The 18,455-nt window shown below is 42.2% G+C and overlaps 1 protein-coding gene across 3 annotated transcripts in view; it reads left to right on the top strand.

Moving 5' to 3' along the window:
• LOC115309465 overlaps positions 1 to 18,455 on the top strand; it is a 62,208-nt gene that overhangs the window by 3,091 nt on the left and 40,662 nt on the right. For all 3 annotated transcript variants that reach the window (XM_029967707.4, XM_040220427.3, XM_042287373.1), the window contains exons 3-10: positions 537 to 718; positions 1,714 to 1,803; positions 2,042 to 2,115; positions 2,207 to 2,307; positions 14,929 to 15,002; positions 17,745 to 17,778; positions 18,117 to 18,156; positions 18,221 to 18,333. In XM_029967707.4, coding sequence (XP_029823567.3) covers positions 537 to 718; positions 1,714 to 1,803; positions 2,042 to 2,115; positions 2,207 to 2,307; positions 14,929 to 15,002; positions 17,745 to 17,778; positions 18,117 to 18,156; positions 18,221 to 18,333 — 708 coding nt within the window. The remainder of the gene's footprint in view (positions 1 to 536; positions 719 to 1,713; positions 1,804 to 2,041; positions 2,116 to 2,206; positions 2,308 to 14,928; positions 15,003 to 17,744; positions 17,779 to 18,116; positions 18,157 to 18,220; positions 18,334 to 18,455) is intronic.

Below are 18,455 nucleotides of genomic sequence, written 5' to 3'. Positions count from 1 at the left end.
AATTGCTTCGAACGTTCGCGATTCTTAGATAGTGTCGCGAGAAATCATAATTGTCTTAAAGAAAGGGAAAATACGAGAAAGAAAAAAAAAAAATAATGTGACAGGCATCTGTACCTGGAGGTCCAGATGGAGTCGTGATTCTAACCAATTAACAAATGCTGCATCGGATGTAACATAGTAATAATTCACGATATATTTGTGTTTATGCCATGTATTGGCCGTGAAGCGTAACATTCAATAAGGTTGCGTAGGTTACACAGGACGTAACTTTAACTCTTATTTCCGTTGAACGTAACTTTAATTTTCACATTGGGTTACGTCGGACGTAACTCGAAACCTTGGGGTAAAGTTACGTCTGACGTAACCTAATTTTTATTCTGGGTTCCGTCAGACGTAACGCTAGACACTGCAAAGAAAGATTTGTGTCACCGAGTCTTTGTCCTTATTGTTCACTTCACCTACAAGTTAGCTTTTGGGTATTGCAGAAGCCGAATATAATTTGTGCTGATAATAGGCACATTTGATTTATTTTACAGCTTCAGCAGACGACTGTTTTGTGGTTGAAGCTGCCCTGCACTCTTGCTCTGACAAGGGGCTCGGTTTCCTGTCAAGCACGGATGGTTTTTCTGATGTCGCTTATGCTCAAATTTTGGTCCACTGCACGCAAGCCTCTGATAGCCCTTCAGATCAGCACTGTTTGCTGAGCGACCAAGCTAGGGCAAGTGCTTTCTGATGATATGTTATGAATCGTGTTCCGTGTTTTCGGATAAAGCCGAAAAACACCTGCCGGTAAAATTTCGGTCAATTCGGATTTATCCGATAAACTCCAAATTTGAATGTGCCAAAGCCCCACCCCGCAAAAAAAAAGAAAAAGTAAAACACTTTTTTTTAACATTTTGATTAGTGCAGGGTCAATAGTCCTGGGAAAATGCCACCATAATTATCTTTCAAATCTCGGACCGTTCTCAAAAGGGGTCTTATCGCTTGTCTCATCAAGGTTGATTCAGGGCAATATTGTACATTTGGGTCACCACAAAAGCCACTTTTTTGGTTTCCCCATACGATTTGTGATTTAGAGAAAGGAGAGGGTATGAATTTGTAGCAGTGAAAGCTATGGACCATAGAGATTATATAAAATAAAGAAAAGGGGCAATTGGAACTTCTCTATTTTAACCACTCCACCTCGCGTGGCCGCGGGCTAGGTTGATGGAATAGGATGGGATGACTACGAGCTTCCTAACGACTACTTCAGGGAGTCTATTGATTTTAAGGTGTCGACGTTTATCAAAGCAACACTTCTGTGTGACTTTTGTCGTGGGACAAATAAGTATTGCAAATGGCAATAGCACCAATGCCAAATTCAACTGAAGAAATTTTAATTGACAAGCGCGTTTTATTTTTATCTGGCATACATTTGCATCCGATCATTATTTATTTATTTATTTATTTTTAATAGGAAACACTGCAAAATTAAACTCAGAATTTCTGAGAATCGGGAATCAAACAAATATAAACTCCAAATCTTCGGCAAAAAATAAACTCGGAAAAACCCCCTCAGAATTTCACGAAAAATAAACTCCGAAAACACGGAACCCTAGTTATGAAGTCTCTGCTGGTGCGTCCTTTGAGATGCCAAAGTAGCCTGCCCCTGCTTTAGGCACACAATCTTCAAGTGTCAATAATGTTTTTTTTTTTTCCCTCTCATATTGACAGAACACTGTGCTAAAGCTAATTGAGCTTGGCAATCCTGCAAGTGCATCTCGGAGAAGTGCAATAAACTTTGCAAAAGTTCTCAACGGCTGTGTAAGTACATAATCCTTTATTTTTACATGTCTTGGTGTTAAAAATTACAATATTGTATAATGATGTATCACGTTTGTTGGCTGTTTGGCCCCATAGCTCATTTCTATATGTATTTGCATGTCAAATAAAATATGATCTTTATTATTATTTGTAAATTGATGACAAGAATACTACTTACCTATTGGACACATACAGGGGAGCAGTTTGTGATAGCTTCTGCTTTTCTTTTTTTTTTTAGTCTCACTGTCCATTGGAATTACTTAGTCGACTACATGCTGCTGGACTTCTGCAGGTTGAAGACTACATTGCACTGTGAGTTGAGGCTCTGAATTTACAGTTTGAGAATACTTTTGAAGCTCATTCATGGGCCTTGCCAATGTTTGATTATTTCTGAAAATTTCAGGAATGTTCAGAATCCCCAGGCCATTGCTCATCTCAGCCGTAGTCTGTTTGCGGCTTGTCAGCTTCGTGAGAGAAGTCAGCATGCCGAGTTCACATTCTCAGGTATTGTGCCGCAACACTTTGTTGATGTGTAAATACCGGTTCAGACACCTCTGTAACACTGACACCCCTCGAAGGAGGAGAGTGTTACTAAAAACCAACATAGTGCATACCGTGACAAACACCTCTAATTTGAACACCTAAGTCAAACAGCCCATGGCACTGTGTGTTTGAGTTGGAGGCTTCTCTGCTACCAGGTTGGAAAACAATGGAAGTCTGATGTTTTGCTTAGCCTTCGCTTGCCTCCCAGCATGGGTGTCCAGAGTTGCAGTTGAACCCCCCCTCAGGAATCTGAAGGTATAATATAGTGACTGGAATGACGTTATTCGTTGCCACAATACCAGGGCAGTATATGGCACTAATCACACCAGTCCTAGGCACAATCTTGGCACCGTTGTATAGGTAGGGCCCAGCCTTAGGCCCCACAATATCAGGGTTGCACCCCTCTTGAAGAAAGTTCTGTGGGCACCTATGCCTACTGGTACTTTTTGGTGCTGTCATACCAGAAATCCAGGCCCCTTTTCAAAAGTTCAATTGGCAGTTTTGATCACCGCTGGAAACAGCTCACAGTTACTACCAAAAACTTACATGTCACTTGAATATTGTTTAGAAGTGGTCTCATCATTCTGGCTAACTTTGAATAGTTGTTTAGCAAATTGGGTCAATGCAGCAAATGTCTAGGTTTTTATTAGTGCTTAGCGCAATAAACATAAACATAGTGTGAGCACCCTTGAAGAAAGGAAATCTCTTCCTGAAACGTTTGTCCAATAAAGCCTTTGCTGTTGTCTTAACTTTAGCCCAAAATACATGTGAGCTAAGCACCAACAAAGGAGTAAATAACTCAATAAAAGGCTACAATATGTGGAACTCGAGCCATTGTGCCTATGTAGAGGGTCGAGGGCCTTGTCAAGCTGTATTTCACAGCTTGTTTCCTTGAGCTCCACCATCAATGTAGATGGAAATACACAAATTATTAATTACTTCGTTTATAAAGGAGCTTGATTTGTTATTTTTTTCAAATTCTGGTCTGCCTATTTGTGTTGCAAGAACCTCTGGCCTGCCAAATCAAAAGCAGCATTGGTTTGCTCCTGCTAAAAGTAAGAGGGTGATTTCAGATAAGATCGACCAAAGGATGGCTAGTCGACATTTTTAAATCAACTGATGTTTTTATATGTTATTGTCTAGTGTCTGGTATGAACGAATCCAAACTTAGTTTTGACTAGAAAAAATACTTGGGGACAGGAAAAATCGTAAGGCATGAGGTGGTGGACAGTTGCATTAACGCGCACTGATGGAGGGGGCCCGTTTGAGAGTGAATAACTAAAGCGATAACATTAGGAGAACTCTAATACGTTTTAGGCGCAAACTATGGGTATAGCTTGCTTGTAATATAAAGTAATCATATTTATTTAAAATTTATTTATTTTTCTAAAAATTGACAAACATGCCTGCTCGAACGACAAATGGCAAACTTTGGAGGTCTGTATCTCATGAAATAATTTAATCATTATGATATAATTTGCAGATATTATTCTACTAATATATAGCTAATATTTAAAAAATAACTAAGGTATCTGTGTGATACAATAGTTAGGATATATTTAGTCAAACATGGAAAAAAAATCAAACAAAGAAAAATTCCGATGCGAATAAAAAAAAAAACACCACCCTCGATTTTTTTAAAATTTAGGTAACCTGTTATACTCTATTTCGGCATTCATTTCCATTAAAAACATGTTGCATCATTTTATTGAGAAAGAAGATACAACTCCCCAAAGTAGGGTCCTTTTTCAAAGCCTACACTTAGCAGTGTTTTATACAAGAACTGACTCTGAGTTCCAGTTTCATGAAACCAACACACATCTTTTATATATTTTTATTCAGATGAGGCCAATGATAACTAAAGAAATCGTTCACACACTTAAATTAAGGAGAAACTACTGTGTACAAAGAGGTATCATATTACGGACTAGTGATCCGAGAAAAGATCATGCAGCCATCGGCCACTAGGAACTTTGTTTACTTTATTCTCCTGCGACACTATATGCTATTCCCTCTTCCGCTCTACCTTCATCTCTCTCTCTCTCTCTCTCTCATATATATCCCTGATATATATCCAGAACAAAAACATGTTCAAGCATTCCCTTTCTGCGTGGTAGTGTTCTGTGGCTAGCAAAAATCATTTCCTCGCTAAGCTCACGATTATGGCAAAATAGTTGCCGGAAACCGCAGACGACACTCGTCGCTAGTTCTGGCAAAACGGCCGATACAATCTTTTTTTCGCATTTCCCCGCCCGCTGTCAAGGACAAGGGGGTTCGCTTCAACCAGCAAAACATGGCCGCCGACGCCTGTTTACTGAGCAGTCATGCCTGTCGCCATCTCACTCGCTGGCGTCACGGGCGATAATATCAGGCACAAAGCGGCACACCAACCGGCAGCATTATCCCCAAATACTCGAGCCTCGCGTAAATACATAGAGTGTAAACGCTGTCGCCATGTTATCGTAGTAAGACCGCCCCCCCCCCTCCCCCAATGGGGGACTGCAGTACGCGACGGCGTACTAACACAACGGCGACGATATCGACATCGCGGGCTCAAAATTTTCCCATAGTTCTACTCCACGGGCATTTCTCGAAACGCTTGATATTGTGTACGCCCGCCTGGAAGGATTTCAGGCGCGTAGTTAAGATAAGGCGGTTCTCCGCGGCAAAAGAAAGCAATTTCACAAAAGCTTAAAAGCGGCGGCGACGCGTGTGCGGTGAACGCTTGTAGTTTTGGTGTAGACAGGGTGTGTGTGTTCTCGTTGTTGACACCAGCCGGCGATAAGGCACTGCAGGCGGTAGCTCAGTACAGCAAGGGCTAATCCGAGTGACCATCAACGTAACCCCACCGCCAACCCCTCGCGAACCGGTCGCCGACATGGCTCAGGCTGTGTCATGAACCACGTGGTAGAAGCTCGGGTGCTTTCATATCAGCGCGTGGAGGGACGACAGTGCGATTCCGGAAAGTCTTTTTCGAAGGCCGCTGACCACAATTTTTTGTCTGGAGACTTTCCCTCTTTCTTCCTTTGACGTGGATCAAGCTTTGCCGACAGCCTCAGTTGTGACCTCTCTTTTCAAATGTATGTTTGCAGTGAGTGAGCTCCTCAGCCTCGGACTTGTCACTTGTGCACCCAGTAGTTCTTTCACTTGGCAATTATATGCCATCAGTTGGGGTTTAATTTCTATTATTTATGTATACATTATGAAGACGTCCTGGAGCTCCGAACGAGTGTTTTGTGCAGATTACTTTTGCAAACACAAAAAGACTATACCAAAGCAGCGGAATTTTCGAAGTGTTGGCGAGTTGGACCTAAACTCGTTGAAGCAAATTCTTCCGCCTGACTGTTCCACCAAAGTGAGTGCGACGGACTACCTGTGCTACCATTGCTTCATGCACATCACTAAGGAGATCTCGATGCGGAGCTCAGAGCAGTGCCCTGACATATTTGTGCCAGCTGAAGAAGCAATTGAAGATCTAAATCGCAGCATACTACCTACAGATGTGTCGCCGCTGAGACAACCAAGCGTCGTAAGAAGTCGGGACAGGCCTGCCTATGTCAAGAGAAAGCAGACAGAACTGGAGCAGGTTGCTGTCAAGAATATACGCTCAAGGCTACGTATTGCGTACGACAGGGACGCACCATCGGGGTCGTCCGAACCAACATGCTCCACATGCACTGAGTGGGTGGACAACTTTCGGCAGGCCTTTGAAACCGCCACCTCTCTCCGGGAACGTTGTCAACTGCTTACACTCCTGCCGTCAACACTGACGAAGAATGAGGTTCAAAAGATGATTCCACAGGCCTCAATGTACCTCATCAGTAAATCCCGAAAACTCAAGGAAAAGCATGGCGTGTGGTATGAGCCGGATCCTTACACGAGGTGCAAGGTGAGCCCTGAGAACCTGTCTGCTGCCCTAGAGTACTTCACGAAAGACGAGCTACAATGTTCGCGCCAAAGTCCCAACCAGAAGGACGTCATCTCTGTCATGCTCAACGGAGAGAAAACGTTCGTGCCAAAGCGCTTCATGACACGCTCAATACGAGAGGCCTTCCGTATATACAAAGACAAGCGTCCCGATTCCGGCGTTGGGCTAACGAACTTTTATTCGTTGGGCCCTAGATGGGTCCAATGTATTCCACACCAGGAAGTGTGCGTTTGTGTGCGCTGCGCCAATTATTATCTTTGTATTGCCGCTCTAGAGAACGTTACAGGCTCAACATTCAACACTGGTGAAATGAACTCGGCATTTCTGTGCGACCCAGCAACAGAACTGTGCCTTCAAGGAGACTGTGATCACTGCCCAAAAGGCCAGTTTCTTACACTCCAGGAACTTGATATCCCGGAGGATGAAGAGATTGTGCTTGCAACATGGGAGTCCGGCGACCTTGTGAAAACTTTGGAACCTGAGACCTTCCTAAAAGTCATCCAAGTGACGGTTGGAAGTTGGGTACTTCACAACCATATCCGGCAAACGCAAGGTAAAGCGATCTACGATGAAAAACAGTGCATGCAACGCGGGAGCATTGTCTTTCATTTTGACTTTGCTGAAAACTGGACCATCGTGCTTCCTGACGAAGTGCAAGCATATCACTGGAAAAAAAACAAAAACAAGTTTCGATATTTACATGTGTAGTGACGACAAGAAAATCTACAACAGCTTCGCCATCATCAGTGAGGACCTGTGTCACGACGCCGCTCACGCTTGCTTGGCTCTAGACAAAGTGAAGGAGTGGGTTGAAGACAACGTTGCGGTATACTCGTACGTGACGTACGTAAGTGACGGCGCCGCCAGTCATTTCAAGAATCGCTACCAGCTTCACCAATTTGCAAAGGACGATTGCCCACAAGCCCAGTGGTTATTTTCTGCATCTGGACATGGGAAAAATGCATGTGACGGAGTTGGCGGACTCGTGAAGCACCAGGCCACGCTGAACAACCTGAGAGAACGTTCAGTAAGCGCAATTCAGACGGCCAGGACAATGGTGAGCGTTCTATCAAAGAAACTGAAAGGCGTGCATCTTGTATATCTGGACGAAAATGAGGTTGTTCGGTATCGTGAACAAAAAAAAGAAGAGTGGCTGACGGTGCGCGCCTTCCCTGGCATTCAGTCTTGGCACGCGTGGCGGCTCAGCAAGTCATCAACAGAAGGGACCTGTGACGTATATGTAGCACGGACAGTCGGATCTGCTTGGAAGCAACTTTATTAAATGGGTACAGCGAGGAAAACCTTAGCGTAAAGTGCCGAATTTGATTTCCCAAGGACTGCTCATTTTGAATGCAGGGACATCTTATTTATCACATTTTTCTTCACGGGGTATTTAACCTACTGTTTTTGTTGGTGGTTACTAATAATTTTTATCTGATCACTATAAAAAAAATCCCAAAATGTTATCCTCGAGCAGGATAAAATATATCGGCTTGCCACGATTCATTCATACACCGAGAGCATCGAAGCTGCTCCAGTTAGGCACTATGGCATCCGTCACCTGAAATTGTTTGTAATTGTAAATACACAGCCAACCTAAATATCTTACTATTATATCTTTGTTTTTGTGTGTGGAAGTAAAGTTATTTATTTTACTCTAGATGTAAAATATACCGGAAGGTACAACTTCACACTGCACCATCTTTTCTCAAATCATTAGTCTCTAATATGATACCACTTTGTACGCTTATGTAAAATGCTGTATATAGTTTCTCCTCCCTTTTACTGTGTGACCGATCGCTCTTTTTATCAATGACCTCATCTGAATAAATGTATATAAAAGATTTGTGCAAGTTTCATGAAACTGGAACTCAGAGTCACTTCTTGTATAGGACACTGCTAAGTGTAGGCTTTGGAAAAGGACCCTACTTTGGGGAGTTGTTTCTTCTTTCACAGTGCAATGATGCAACATGTTTTTAATAGAAATGAATGCCGAAATAGAGTATAACAGGGTACCCAAATTTAAAAAAAATCGAAGGTGGTGTTTTTTTTTTTATTCGCATTGGAATTTTTCTTTGCTTGATTTTTTTCCCATGTTTGCCTAAATATATTGTAACTATTGTGTCACTCAGATACCTTATTTACTTTTTCAATAATAGCCATATATTAGTAAAATAATATCTGCAAGTTATGTAATAATGATTAAATTATTTCATGAGATACAGATTTCCAAAGTTTGCCATTTGTCGTTCGAGCAGGCATGTTTGGCAATTTTTAGAAAACTAGATAAATTTTTAATAAATATTATTACTTTATATTACAAGCAAGTTGTACCCATAGTTTGTTTGTAAAAAGTTTTAAAATTGTCCTAATTTTATTGTTTTAATTATTCACTTTCAAACTTGCCCCCTCCATCAGTGCGCGTTATTGCAACTGTCCACCTCTCCCTGCCTTACGATTTTTCTTGTCTCCAAATTTTTTTTCTGGTCAAAACTAAGTGTGGATTCGTTTATACCAGACACTAGACAATGTCATATAAAAACATCAGTTGATTTAAAAATGTCGACCAGCCACCCTTTGGTCGATCTTATCTGAAATCACCCAAGAACAAGGATATTGGAAGACAAAGAGAAAGGAGAAAACAACCCAAAAAACTAGCATATGAAATAAGAATTGTCGTGCAGGCAAGCTGATAATGCATAACGGGATACCCCAAGAGACAGCCCACCTAAAATCGAATGAAAATAAGGAGTGAGCTAACTTTCGCCCTGCAATCAACATGAGTTGAAAAAGTGCTATTTCTAGATCATGTGACATGCTAAACTTGTTATCTCAGCGAGGGACGATGAAGACAAAATTACTGTCCTTCCCAGTCAGCAGTGTTCACGTATATCCCGCCGTAGCTAACTAACTCCATTTCCTCCTATGTTCCCATTGGCTTGGTCACTGCATTTACTAGAAATAAGCTATTTTTTGGTGTTTTTGCAAAAATTGCCAAGCATGCCAAAAATAGGGTGGGTTATCTTAGGGGTTGGGTTATCTCTTGAGATATTACCGTAGTTAGTAAAAAAAAAAAAAAAAAAAACGGAGACATGTACAGGGCACACAAAAGAAGGGGACAGTACAACAATGTCTCAAAGTTGAGACATTGTTTTCCTGTCCCCTTTTTTTCTTTTAGTAACCCAGCATGTCTCCATTATGGTGCCTTCCACCTTTTTTATAGTCTATAACAGGGGTGGCCAGGTTGACGAGGCCTAAGAGCCGCAAACAAAACCACGAAACTTCCAAGAGCCGGGGGGGGAGGGGGGGGGGGCAATTTTTGTCTAGAGCAATAAACGAAACTTGAACTGCTTTCAACCTATTCGAGTCAAAAGCTGTCCAACTGTACGTAATTGGTAGCAGTAGTACAAGACTACCAAATCGCAACCTGTCTTTCAATTTAAAATGCATTCCATTCCTCTTTTTGCGGAAGTACTTGTGTGACCCGGAGGGAGGCGGGGGAGTGGGGGAATTGGGGGGGGGGGGGGGGGGGGGGTATGAGGGGAGGGAGCCGCGAGCCAAACTTTAACGCGCAAAGAGCTGCATGCAGCGCGCGAGCCATAGCTTGGCCACCCCTGGTCTATAAAATAGGTCTTGAACTCATGTGATTGTCGATGGCAAGCGTGTGAGCGGGTTGGACTTATCTAACGCAATGAACGAGCATTTTGTAAAAGTAGGCGAGTGTACTGCAGATACGCAAGCATATTACGACACACCTACCGCGACTTCCTTAACAAACTTGATAATGTTATCACCAGTCACCCCACAGGAAATAGAACTACTAATAACAAAAATAAAAAATAATGTAGCTGCTGGCATCGACGACATTAAACCAGTTCCTATTAAATATGTTTCCCAAGATATTAGCAACGTCTTATTGCACATCATAAATTGCATGTTAGAAACGGGTACATTTCCTGAGCAACTTAAAATTGCTAAAGTTACACCTGTCTACAAAGGGGGTGGAGAATACTTAAAACATTTTCGACCAATTTCGGTCTTGCCTATATTCTCTAAATTATTTGAGGGCGTTATACAAAGCAGAATAGACCAATTTCTATCTAAGTATCATGTGATTAACAAATCACAATATGGATTTCAGAAAGGTAAATCCACGGAGCAAGCACTCGTAGAGGCAAAGGACAAAATAATATACAATATTGAGAATAAACTATATACGCTGGGAATTTTTTTAGACCTAAGTAAAATGTTTGACACTATACAGCACGACATACTGTTCAGAAAACTACATACATATGGAATACGTGGAATAGCTTTGGCTCTCATAAAGAATTATCTTGAAAATCATTTTCAATTTGTTAAAATGAATAACATTGTCTCAAGTACAATGAAAATCAAATGCCACACAAGGTTCGATCTTAGGTCCCCTTCTGTTTCTTCTATATATAAACGATATTACAGCAATCACGGGATCTCATGAGCTTATTATGTATGCGGATGACACCAGCATATTTTTTGCAGACTCATCCAAAGTCCAGTTTGAACTATTGACAAATAGCTATCTTGCCGACCTAGCTTCAAGCAAACAAGCCAAATTTGAATGCGATAAAAACACAGTATATACTATTTGCACCTAAAAACAAATGCGACAGTACCAGCTTAGTTATACATTTTAAAGATGAAATTATAGAACAAATCCACGAACAAAAATTTCTGGGAGTTTGGTTTAATCAAGAGCTAAATTGGAACACACATGAATAAATTAAGTTCTGAGCTTTCACGGTCGGTTGGATGTCTATATAAAATAGGGAACCTTATACCAACATGGCTAAAGAAAAACTTATATTATTCGCTCTTTTACCGTAGGCTCTGTTATCGTCTTCTAGTGTGGGGCACGACATCGACCACAAACTATAATTCGTTGCTCACACTGCAGAAAAAAATGTTGCGCTTACTTGAAAATTATGAGGGTAAAATACAAGACCTGCACACTGCACCACTTTTTAAAAAATATGGCATTCTTAAGGTCAATCAGATATATTATTTTAAATTATTACATCTGATTTACAGACAAAAACTATATGTGACGGATTTAAGTGACGTAACGCATGCATACCCTCTTCGACACGCATATAGGCTGCCCCCTCAGACCCATACAAATTATGGAACACAAACAATGGAATATCAAGTCAGTAAAGCTCTGAATAACATTAAAGACCACTTAAATTTTAATAACAATTTTAGTAAATTTAAAAGGGATCTCAGGACACTCATGGTGGGCAGTGATAACCCCTTATTATTTGAATTTTTATGTAATAACTAGTTGTTTTCTGGTATATTCAAAAAATGAATATAATGTTTATTACTAAGCGTTAACTTTGTAAAATGTGTGCTGCTGGAAAGCGCTGCTTTGGGGACAGAGACCTTTGTCAGGCTTCGAGCCTTTAGTCCCTGTCTCCGTTTCAGTTGATTCCGGAAATAAGCATTCATTCATTCATTCATTCATTCATTTGAGTGTGGGTGCCAGGTAGTCCACCTCCGAAAGGTTGAGGGCCAACATCAGGCAAGGGGAGGAGATGTTTAAAAATATTTTATAGAGAAGGGACTTCGTGCTCTCTGCTTTTTGTAAACTCAGAATTGTGCTAGTGGCATCTTTAGCCCTGGTTTGTTTATAGGACTACTTTGGGCCCTTACCTGATGTGTAAAATAATAAAATGGCACCACCCCTTCAACGTGCTGGCATTTTTAATAGAACAGAAGAGAAAGCACACTGTTTTTTTCATTGCTCAATTTACTCAGAAATCAAGCAAACTCAACATGTCTAGAAAAAAACAAAAAAGAAACAAAAACTTACGAAGAAAGGGTAAAAGCACAGGCGAGCTGGTGAAGAACTTCCATCGTAAACCGGAGACACGGAAAAATAAAAAACGGACAAAACAACAACAAGTCTCAAACACAGCTTCTAGTTTATTTGAACACCTCCGCTCTTATATATACACAACAACCCTCCTCTCCAAAGGTCGACACACCTCCTCTCCACTCCATCAACGACATCTCAAACTGAACCAATGACACATGCTACCTCCCTTCCTTTCATACCAACCAAAAACTGACCCCTTTCCAATCCAAGAAACAGGCACTCAAACCCTGCTAACAATGAAAACACCCCCCCCCCCCAAAAAAAAAAAAAAAAAAAAAAGATAAGTTTTACGGAACCGACCAGCCACAACTGATAACAGGCCTATCGAACAGACACGGTGTTAGCATTCAACCACCCCTCAAAAAAAAAAAAAAAAAAAAAAAAAAAAATTAAAGACATAGAAAGCGTTTCAGTTCACTTCCGAAACCCAAGGACGGTGTGCTGACACAATTGCCACGCTCCAAAATACATAAAGTCTCCCTCACAACTCTCCTACCATTTTCTTTCTCTTTATGCAATACCTGGGTATCCCCCCACTCAGGCTGACAGTGATTGCAGTCTACAACATGTTTAGCTATTTCTGAATTCTGCGCATTGTCTTTTACCGCCCTTTTATGTTCCAGCAACCTATCATTCAAACAGCGACCAGTTTGGCCTACATAAGACAATCGGAGTAAATTTAGTTTTCAAGGCACAACATAAATTGGAAAGCTTAACCCCCTTTTCGGGTGGTCGTCAGGGTTGCCTAAAGAAACACCAAAACCCTGATTTAACTTGTCAAGTAGGAGTTGTATACGACATTCCGTTGCGGTGTGGATTGTCTTATGTAGGCCAAACTGGTCGCTGTTTGAATGATAGGTTGCTGGAACATAAAAGGGCGGTAAAAGACAATGCGCAGAATTCAGAAATAGCTAAACATGTTGTAGACTGCAATCACTGTCAGCCTGAGTGGGGGGATACCCAGGTATTGCATAAAGAGAAAGAAAATGGTAGGAGAGTTGTGAGGGAGACTTTATGTATTTTGGAGCGTGGCAATTGTGTCAGCACACCGTCCTTGGGTTTCGGAAGTGAACTGAAACGCTTTCTATGTCTTTAATTTTTTTTTTTTGAGGGGTGGTTGAATGCTAACACCGTGTCTGTTCGATAGGCCTGTTATCAGTTGTGGCTGGTCGGTTCCGTAAAACTTATCTTTTTTTTTTTTTTTTTTTTTTTTTGGGGGGGGGGGGGGTGTTTTCATTGTTAGCAGGGTTTGAGTGCCTGTTTCTTGGATTGGAAAGGGGTCAGTTTTTGGTTGGTATGAAAGGAAGGGAGGTAGCATGTGTCATTGGTTCAGTTTGAGATGTCGTTGATGGAGTGGAGAGGAGGTGTGTCGACCTTTGGAGAGGAGGGTTGTTGTGTATATATAAGAGCGGAGGTGTTCAAATAAACTAGAAGCTGTGTTTGAGACTTGTTGTTGTTTTGTCCGTTTTTTTATTTTTCCGTGTCTCTGGTTTACGATGGAAGACAAAAACTTAATACGACAGTTTTTATTTTCCTGACGATCTTTATAGCAGCAGTCTGAGGAAATACTTGTATTTTAATGGTGATGTTTTGTGAAGGCAACGATCTCGAGTTCATAGCTTTATCATTGGCAGTTGCTCCTGCTGAGCGAGAGTTCATGCAGCCGAGCTGTGTCCTTGAGCGAAGAGGTAGTGCTTGCATCCTGGTAGCAGAATCGGCGTACAGGTGATTAACATGAAAAAAAGCTGGGAAGTAAAAATTAAAATGAAGCACAGGGCAAATAAGAACATTACCGTAAAGTACCAGGGAAGCGCCCACTTCCGGACAAGCGCCCACTATTAACATTTCCAAAATTTCGGAATTCTGATTATGTGTCAAGCACCCACCCCCTCCAAAGCACTGCAAATGTTCACCATACTGTGGCAGCTACGAGAACACCAGCGGAGATGACGAGGATATCCGCTTCCTTGCGATGGGAAGGGAAAGACTTCTTGGACAGGTTAAACCATGAACTGTATTTAGGTCCCTTGGGTACAGTGAGAGGTCTTTACAATGCTGGAGGTCAGCAACCCACTTGTAGCCATGCCAGGACCGATGGGGGTGAAGATTATGCGGTGTGACAATGAACAGTTCTTGGAAACAAAACCAGTGGTCCCAGGGCTTTTGAGACAATCTTGATAAAGTGTGCATGCTGCCGCGGTTTCTTAACTTCTCGTGCAAGCTGCCGCCGTCTTGGTTTTTACTTCTTCAACCAGACAAGTGCCCATGTCTAGACTAACCAATTTTTCAGTGAAAGTGGGGTGGGCGCTTCCCTGGTATTTTACGGTAATATGAACAATGTGAATATGTCATAAGGGAACAGCTATCATAAGGGCACAACTACCTGCAAGCACCCATTCCGGTGTCTCCAGCACTAGAAATGGCACAGCATGCCATTTCTAGTGCTGGAGACACTGGAATGGGTGCTTGCAGGTTTTTCTAACTGCGTCCCAGCGATTCGCTGGCCGCATGTGGCTCGTGGGCCACATATTTGAGACCCCTGGTCGGTAATGAGGCTGAGCCGTTCTTTCATTTGCAGCATCTCATATCAAGTCTAGTAAAGAGGCTGTTAAGTCCTTTCTGCTGTTGCCAAGTTTCATACTTTTTGTCATGTGACAGCTGAAGTGTTCAAATTCATTCTCATTTACAGAACTTTTTTGCCTGCTTTGCTAATTGAACCGTCGCACCTTTTCAGTGTTCATAAATGCACTAGTTGGCATATGTTATCCTGAACTGCATTCCATTGGTGCCAGCAAAGGGGTAAATAAGGTAATCATTTTTCTCTGTTGTGGATATGATGGTTTACGGCTGATTTAAGGGAGGGTCATAGGAATGAGTCTAGTTGGCATTTTGGGTAAAAGTTTCAGTGACCTTGCTGATGGAAACAGTTTTTTTGTTTTGCTTCATCCTGAAGTGAAGCACAGCAGCTGCTATGAGCAAGCTCAAGCATTTTGAGAGATACAAGTACAGTGTATGACCTCGTGTTCAGGTGCTGCTGTGTGCCGAGTCCAAAGTCCTGTGGAACACAGGCGTAACTAAACTAACTCAGATGGCTTGTAGCTTAAGGTCTACTTTAGGGCCGGACAGAGTATAAGGGAAAAGTGCAACACAGTGGCACCATGGCACCCTGTAGGGGCCAGTGGCATACCCAGTAATGTTTTCTTGAGGGGAGGGTTGTGGAGGGGAGGGCTGGGGCCTCTGTGACTTGGGGAGCAGTTGGGGTGGGGGAGGTTGTTGAGGCTATGAGGCTAGGCATGAAGAATGACGTGATTCATATAGGGTTGGTTACATTTCAAGGGGGGGGGGGGGGGGGGGGAGGGACTAAGGCTCCCCCTCCCACCCTGGCTATGCCTCTGGTATGAATCCCACGGTGTTTGTCCAGTTGGCATTAAAGGGACACTGACACCCCCCAAAAAATTTTTTTATTTTTTGCCAGGTGCTTCATTATAGTGTCGGAGGACTACCCAATTAATATTTTGCAACAGAGTAGCGTATTTTTTTAATAAAGCCAAAAGACGCAACTGCTCGAAACCGAAACCGAAACCCGACGGAGGTCGGAGAAGTGGAGAGAAGAGAGTGAGTGGCGGAAGTCACGTGGCTACACCCGACCGTGCGTTTTTTTTTTTTTTCTCCTCTCCGTAGCAGACGACACGACATGCGGCGTGCGATTCTTTAGCAGTTATGTTTGTTCCGCTCGTTGTTCTGTACTCCAAGATGAGTTGTTTTGTACATTGAGGAGTTGGAGATGAGTAGTGAGTGCCCGTGGTGAATTTCCATGATCGGCTCCGAAAAGAATACACCCAAGATGTTGCGTGAAGAGCTGGCTCACATGTCCTGCATCCGAAAAAAAAAGTGGCATTGTGCGACAGAGTTTCCGAAAGATCAGCGGGATCGGGACCAATGGCTGGCTGCAATTCCTGTAGAACATTTACGGGCACCTCGGAAAGCGGACGCTACCTGATTTATATGCTCCTTGCATTTTGTAGAAAGTGATTAGGTTGAGTTCGCAGGTGTCAAAACGGAAATCCGATACCATTTAATTCAGCGAAGTATCGTCCACAACATTTGTTTGTTATTTTTGTTTGTTTCTTCAGTGATGATTGTAAAAAAAAAGAAAAAGATATGTAAACATCGGAAAATGTTTGAAAAAAAAAAAAAAAAATTCACGGGGGATCGAACCCGGTCCTACCGCGTGTGAAGTGGATGTCTTCCCCACTGAGCTACTCAGGCATCTCTGTTCTTCCGGAGCTCTTTCCTTAGTAATAATTCAGCCGGTAAACTGTGAGTTGGAAAGTTTGCTGTCGATTTTTCTCTAGCAAAAGCACTCCCGGGTCGGAGTCGGGAAGCACCACGCTTTGGGGACATTTGCACCTAGTAAAGAAATCGTACGCGTGCATATTCAACTCAAAGTAGACACGTCGTGCTTGACGTTTGCGCAAGCGTTGTCTTCAGCCACGAGAAGGCAGCGACGGCTCGGCGACGTCTTCGTGCAAATCGGCTTAGTGGCCGGGCGTGTCGTACGGGATGAATACCAATTCTTTTGATCAGTCCCAAATTTTCCTTTTAACGGTAGACAGAATTCGCCGGTACCGCGAACGACAGTTCTGAAATAGAGGTCCCACGCCCGTCGTCCGCTGCCATCGCCGTCCCCGCGAGTCCCACGATACGCGAAACGACGAACGCACAGAATGCTTCCGGTTGTCTGTGGAACTTTTTTTTTCACTCATCGTATTTACAGCTTTTTAGAAGCCACAAAAAATGGGTTTTATGTTTTTTTCTATTTTTAATACTGAGTGTGTGCCTTCAGTGACCAACGACTTTGATTAAATTTGGTGGTCGCATCGATACCTTAGAAAACGGCCCGTGACCGCGAAAAAGAGAGTGAGCGAGACTCGAACCGGCCAGTTCTTGATCGGCGGTTTTCGGGCGGAAAGAAACCGAATTTCGAGCCGCAAATTCTGTTCTGGGTAGTTGAGCTCTCATATGTCACGCACAACTAAAAACCTCGGCGAGCATAAATACCCTGTCAGTGTCCCTTTAAACAACTCAAGATCTATGATGTTCAGATTTTCTATAATTACTACATACTAGATAGAGGTACAAATGGTTGGGGCATATAAAATGGCGTTTTGATATCTGGCAGGTTATTTTCAAAACCTACCTGGTGTCCGTTTTAGAGACCTATACAGTGTTGGTCATAAACCTTTTGTGATTGCTGTGGACAATAAAACCATTTCAAATAACATCATATTTTTTTTTCATAAAGAAAATCTTGTGCAGTGATAATAGGTTTAGATAGAAGACTGCCCTCAATTCTGCTTTAGGTAAGGCTACATATTTTATTTTCATTTAGGCGTTTCTATCAAAACTTTTCCTCTTTGATTTCCTCAGGTCTCAAAGGTAAAGTAAATAAAATATGATGGAGTGGCTTAGGCGGGAAAGGTGCTAGGTTTGGGGACGGCTGTAAATAGAGTTAAAAAGAAAAAAAAAAAATTCACTTTTACATTCCAGGTTTGCCATGCTATACTGGAAACACTTGTGCAGCGTAAGCATTCGGAGATTTCTTGCATGATCTAATACTAGGTTCTCTGCTCTTTATGTCACTCAGTTGCCACCAAGTTGAATGGTATGGCACTAGGCTGATGCACAGAATGGATGCTTTTCTTGTAACTGGAGTGAATTAACGTATACCCTAAGATGAAGTGTGTACCATAACTCCTTGTCACGATGTCAGATTTAAGAAAAGATCAAAAGAGATGATCCACTTTTGTAAAATACTGTTCTGATGTTTTGCTCACTGTACATTTGTGTCTAGTATGAAACTTGTCCCTTTACATTGAGCAGCAAACTTGTTATAATTTATTATGAATATTATTTTTTTAGGTCTACTGAAAGCAAATGAAGATGGCCAGAATTTAACTTGGTAAGCTTGAGGACTGTCCTCCATAGCATAGCTTTTGCTCACTAATGAAATGGTTTGTTTACAGTTGCAATGTGCTGAGCCCTCTACTGAGGAATCCAGTTGTGAATCGCCTTAGTGTTCGGAATTTCGCCTTGGAGCTTTTCTCCTCCATGCTGAGCTACAACCCTGTGCATAAGGGTAGGTTGAACAAGACACATAGTATATTGGGGTCTCTGACAAGATAAGAACAGCAGGGAGGTCTTTGAGTTACCCTACCTTCAGCGCGACTCTCCTGCCTTCGATATCACTTCGGTGTCCCG

The sequence above is a fragment of the Ixodes scapularis genome, unplaced genomic scaffold (assembly GCF_016920785.2).
Source record: "Ixodes scapularis isolate PalLabHiFi unplaced genomic scaffold, ASM1692078v2 PGA_scaffold9__187_contigs__length_104089568, whole genome shotgun sequence".
Lineage (NCBI taxonomy): Eukaryota > Metazoa > Arthropoda > Arachnida > Ixodida > Ixodidae > Ixodes > Ixodes scapularis.
Note: the sequence above shows the minus strand (reverse complement) of the source record. Positions and strands in the feature narration are given on the sequence as shown.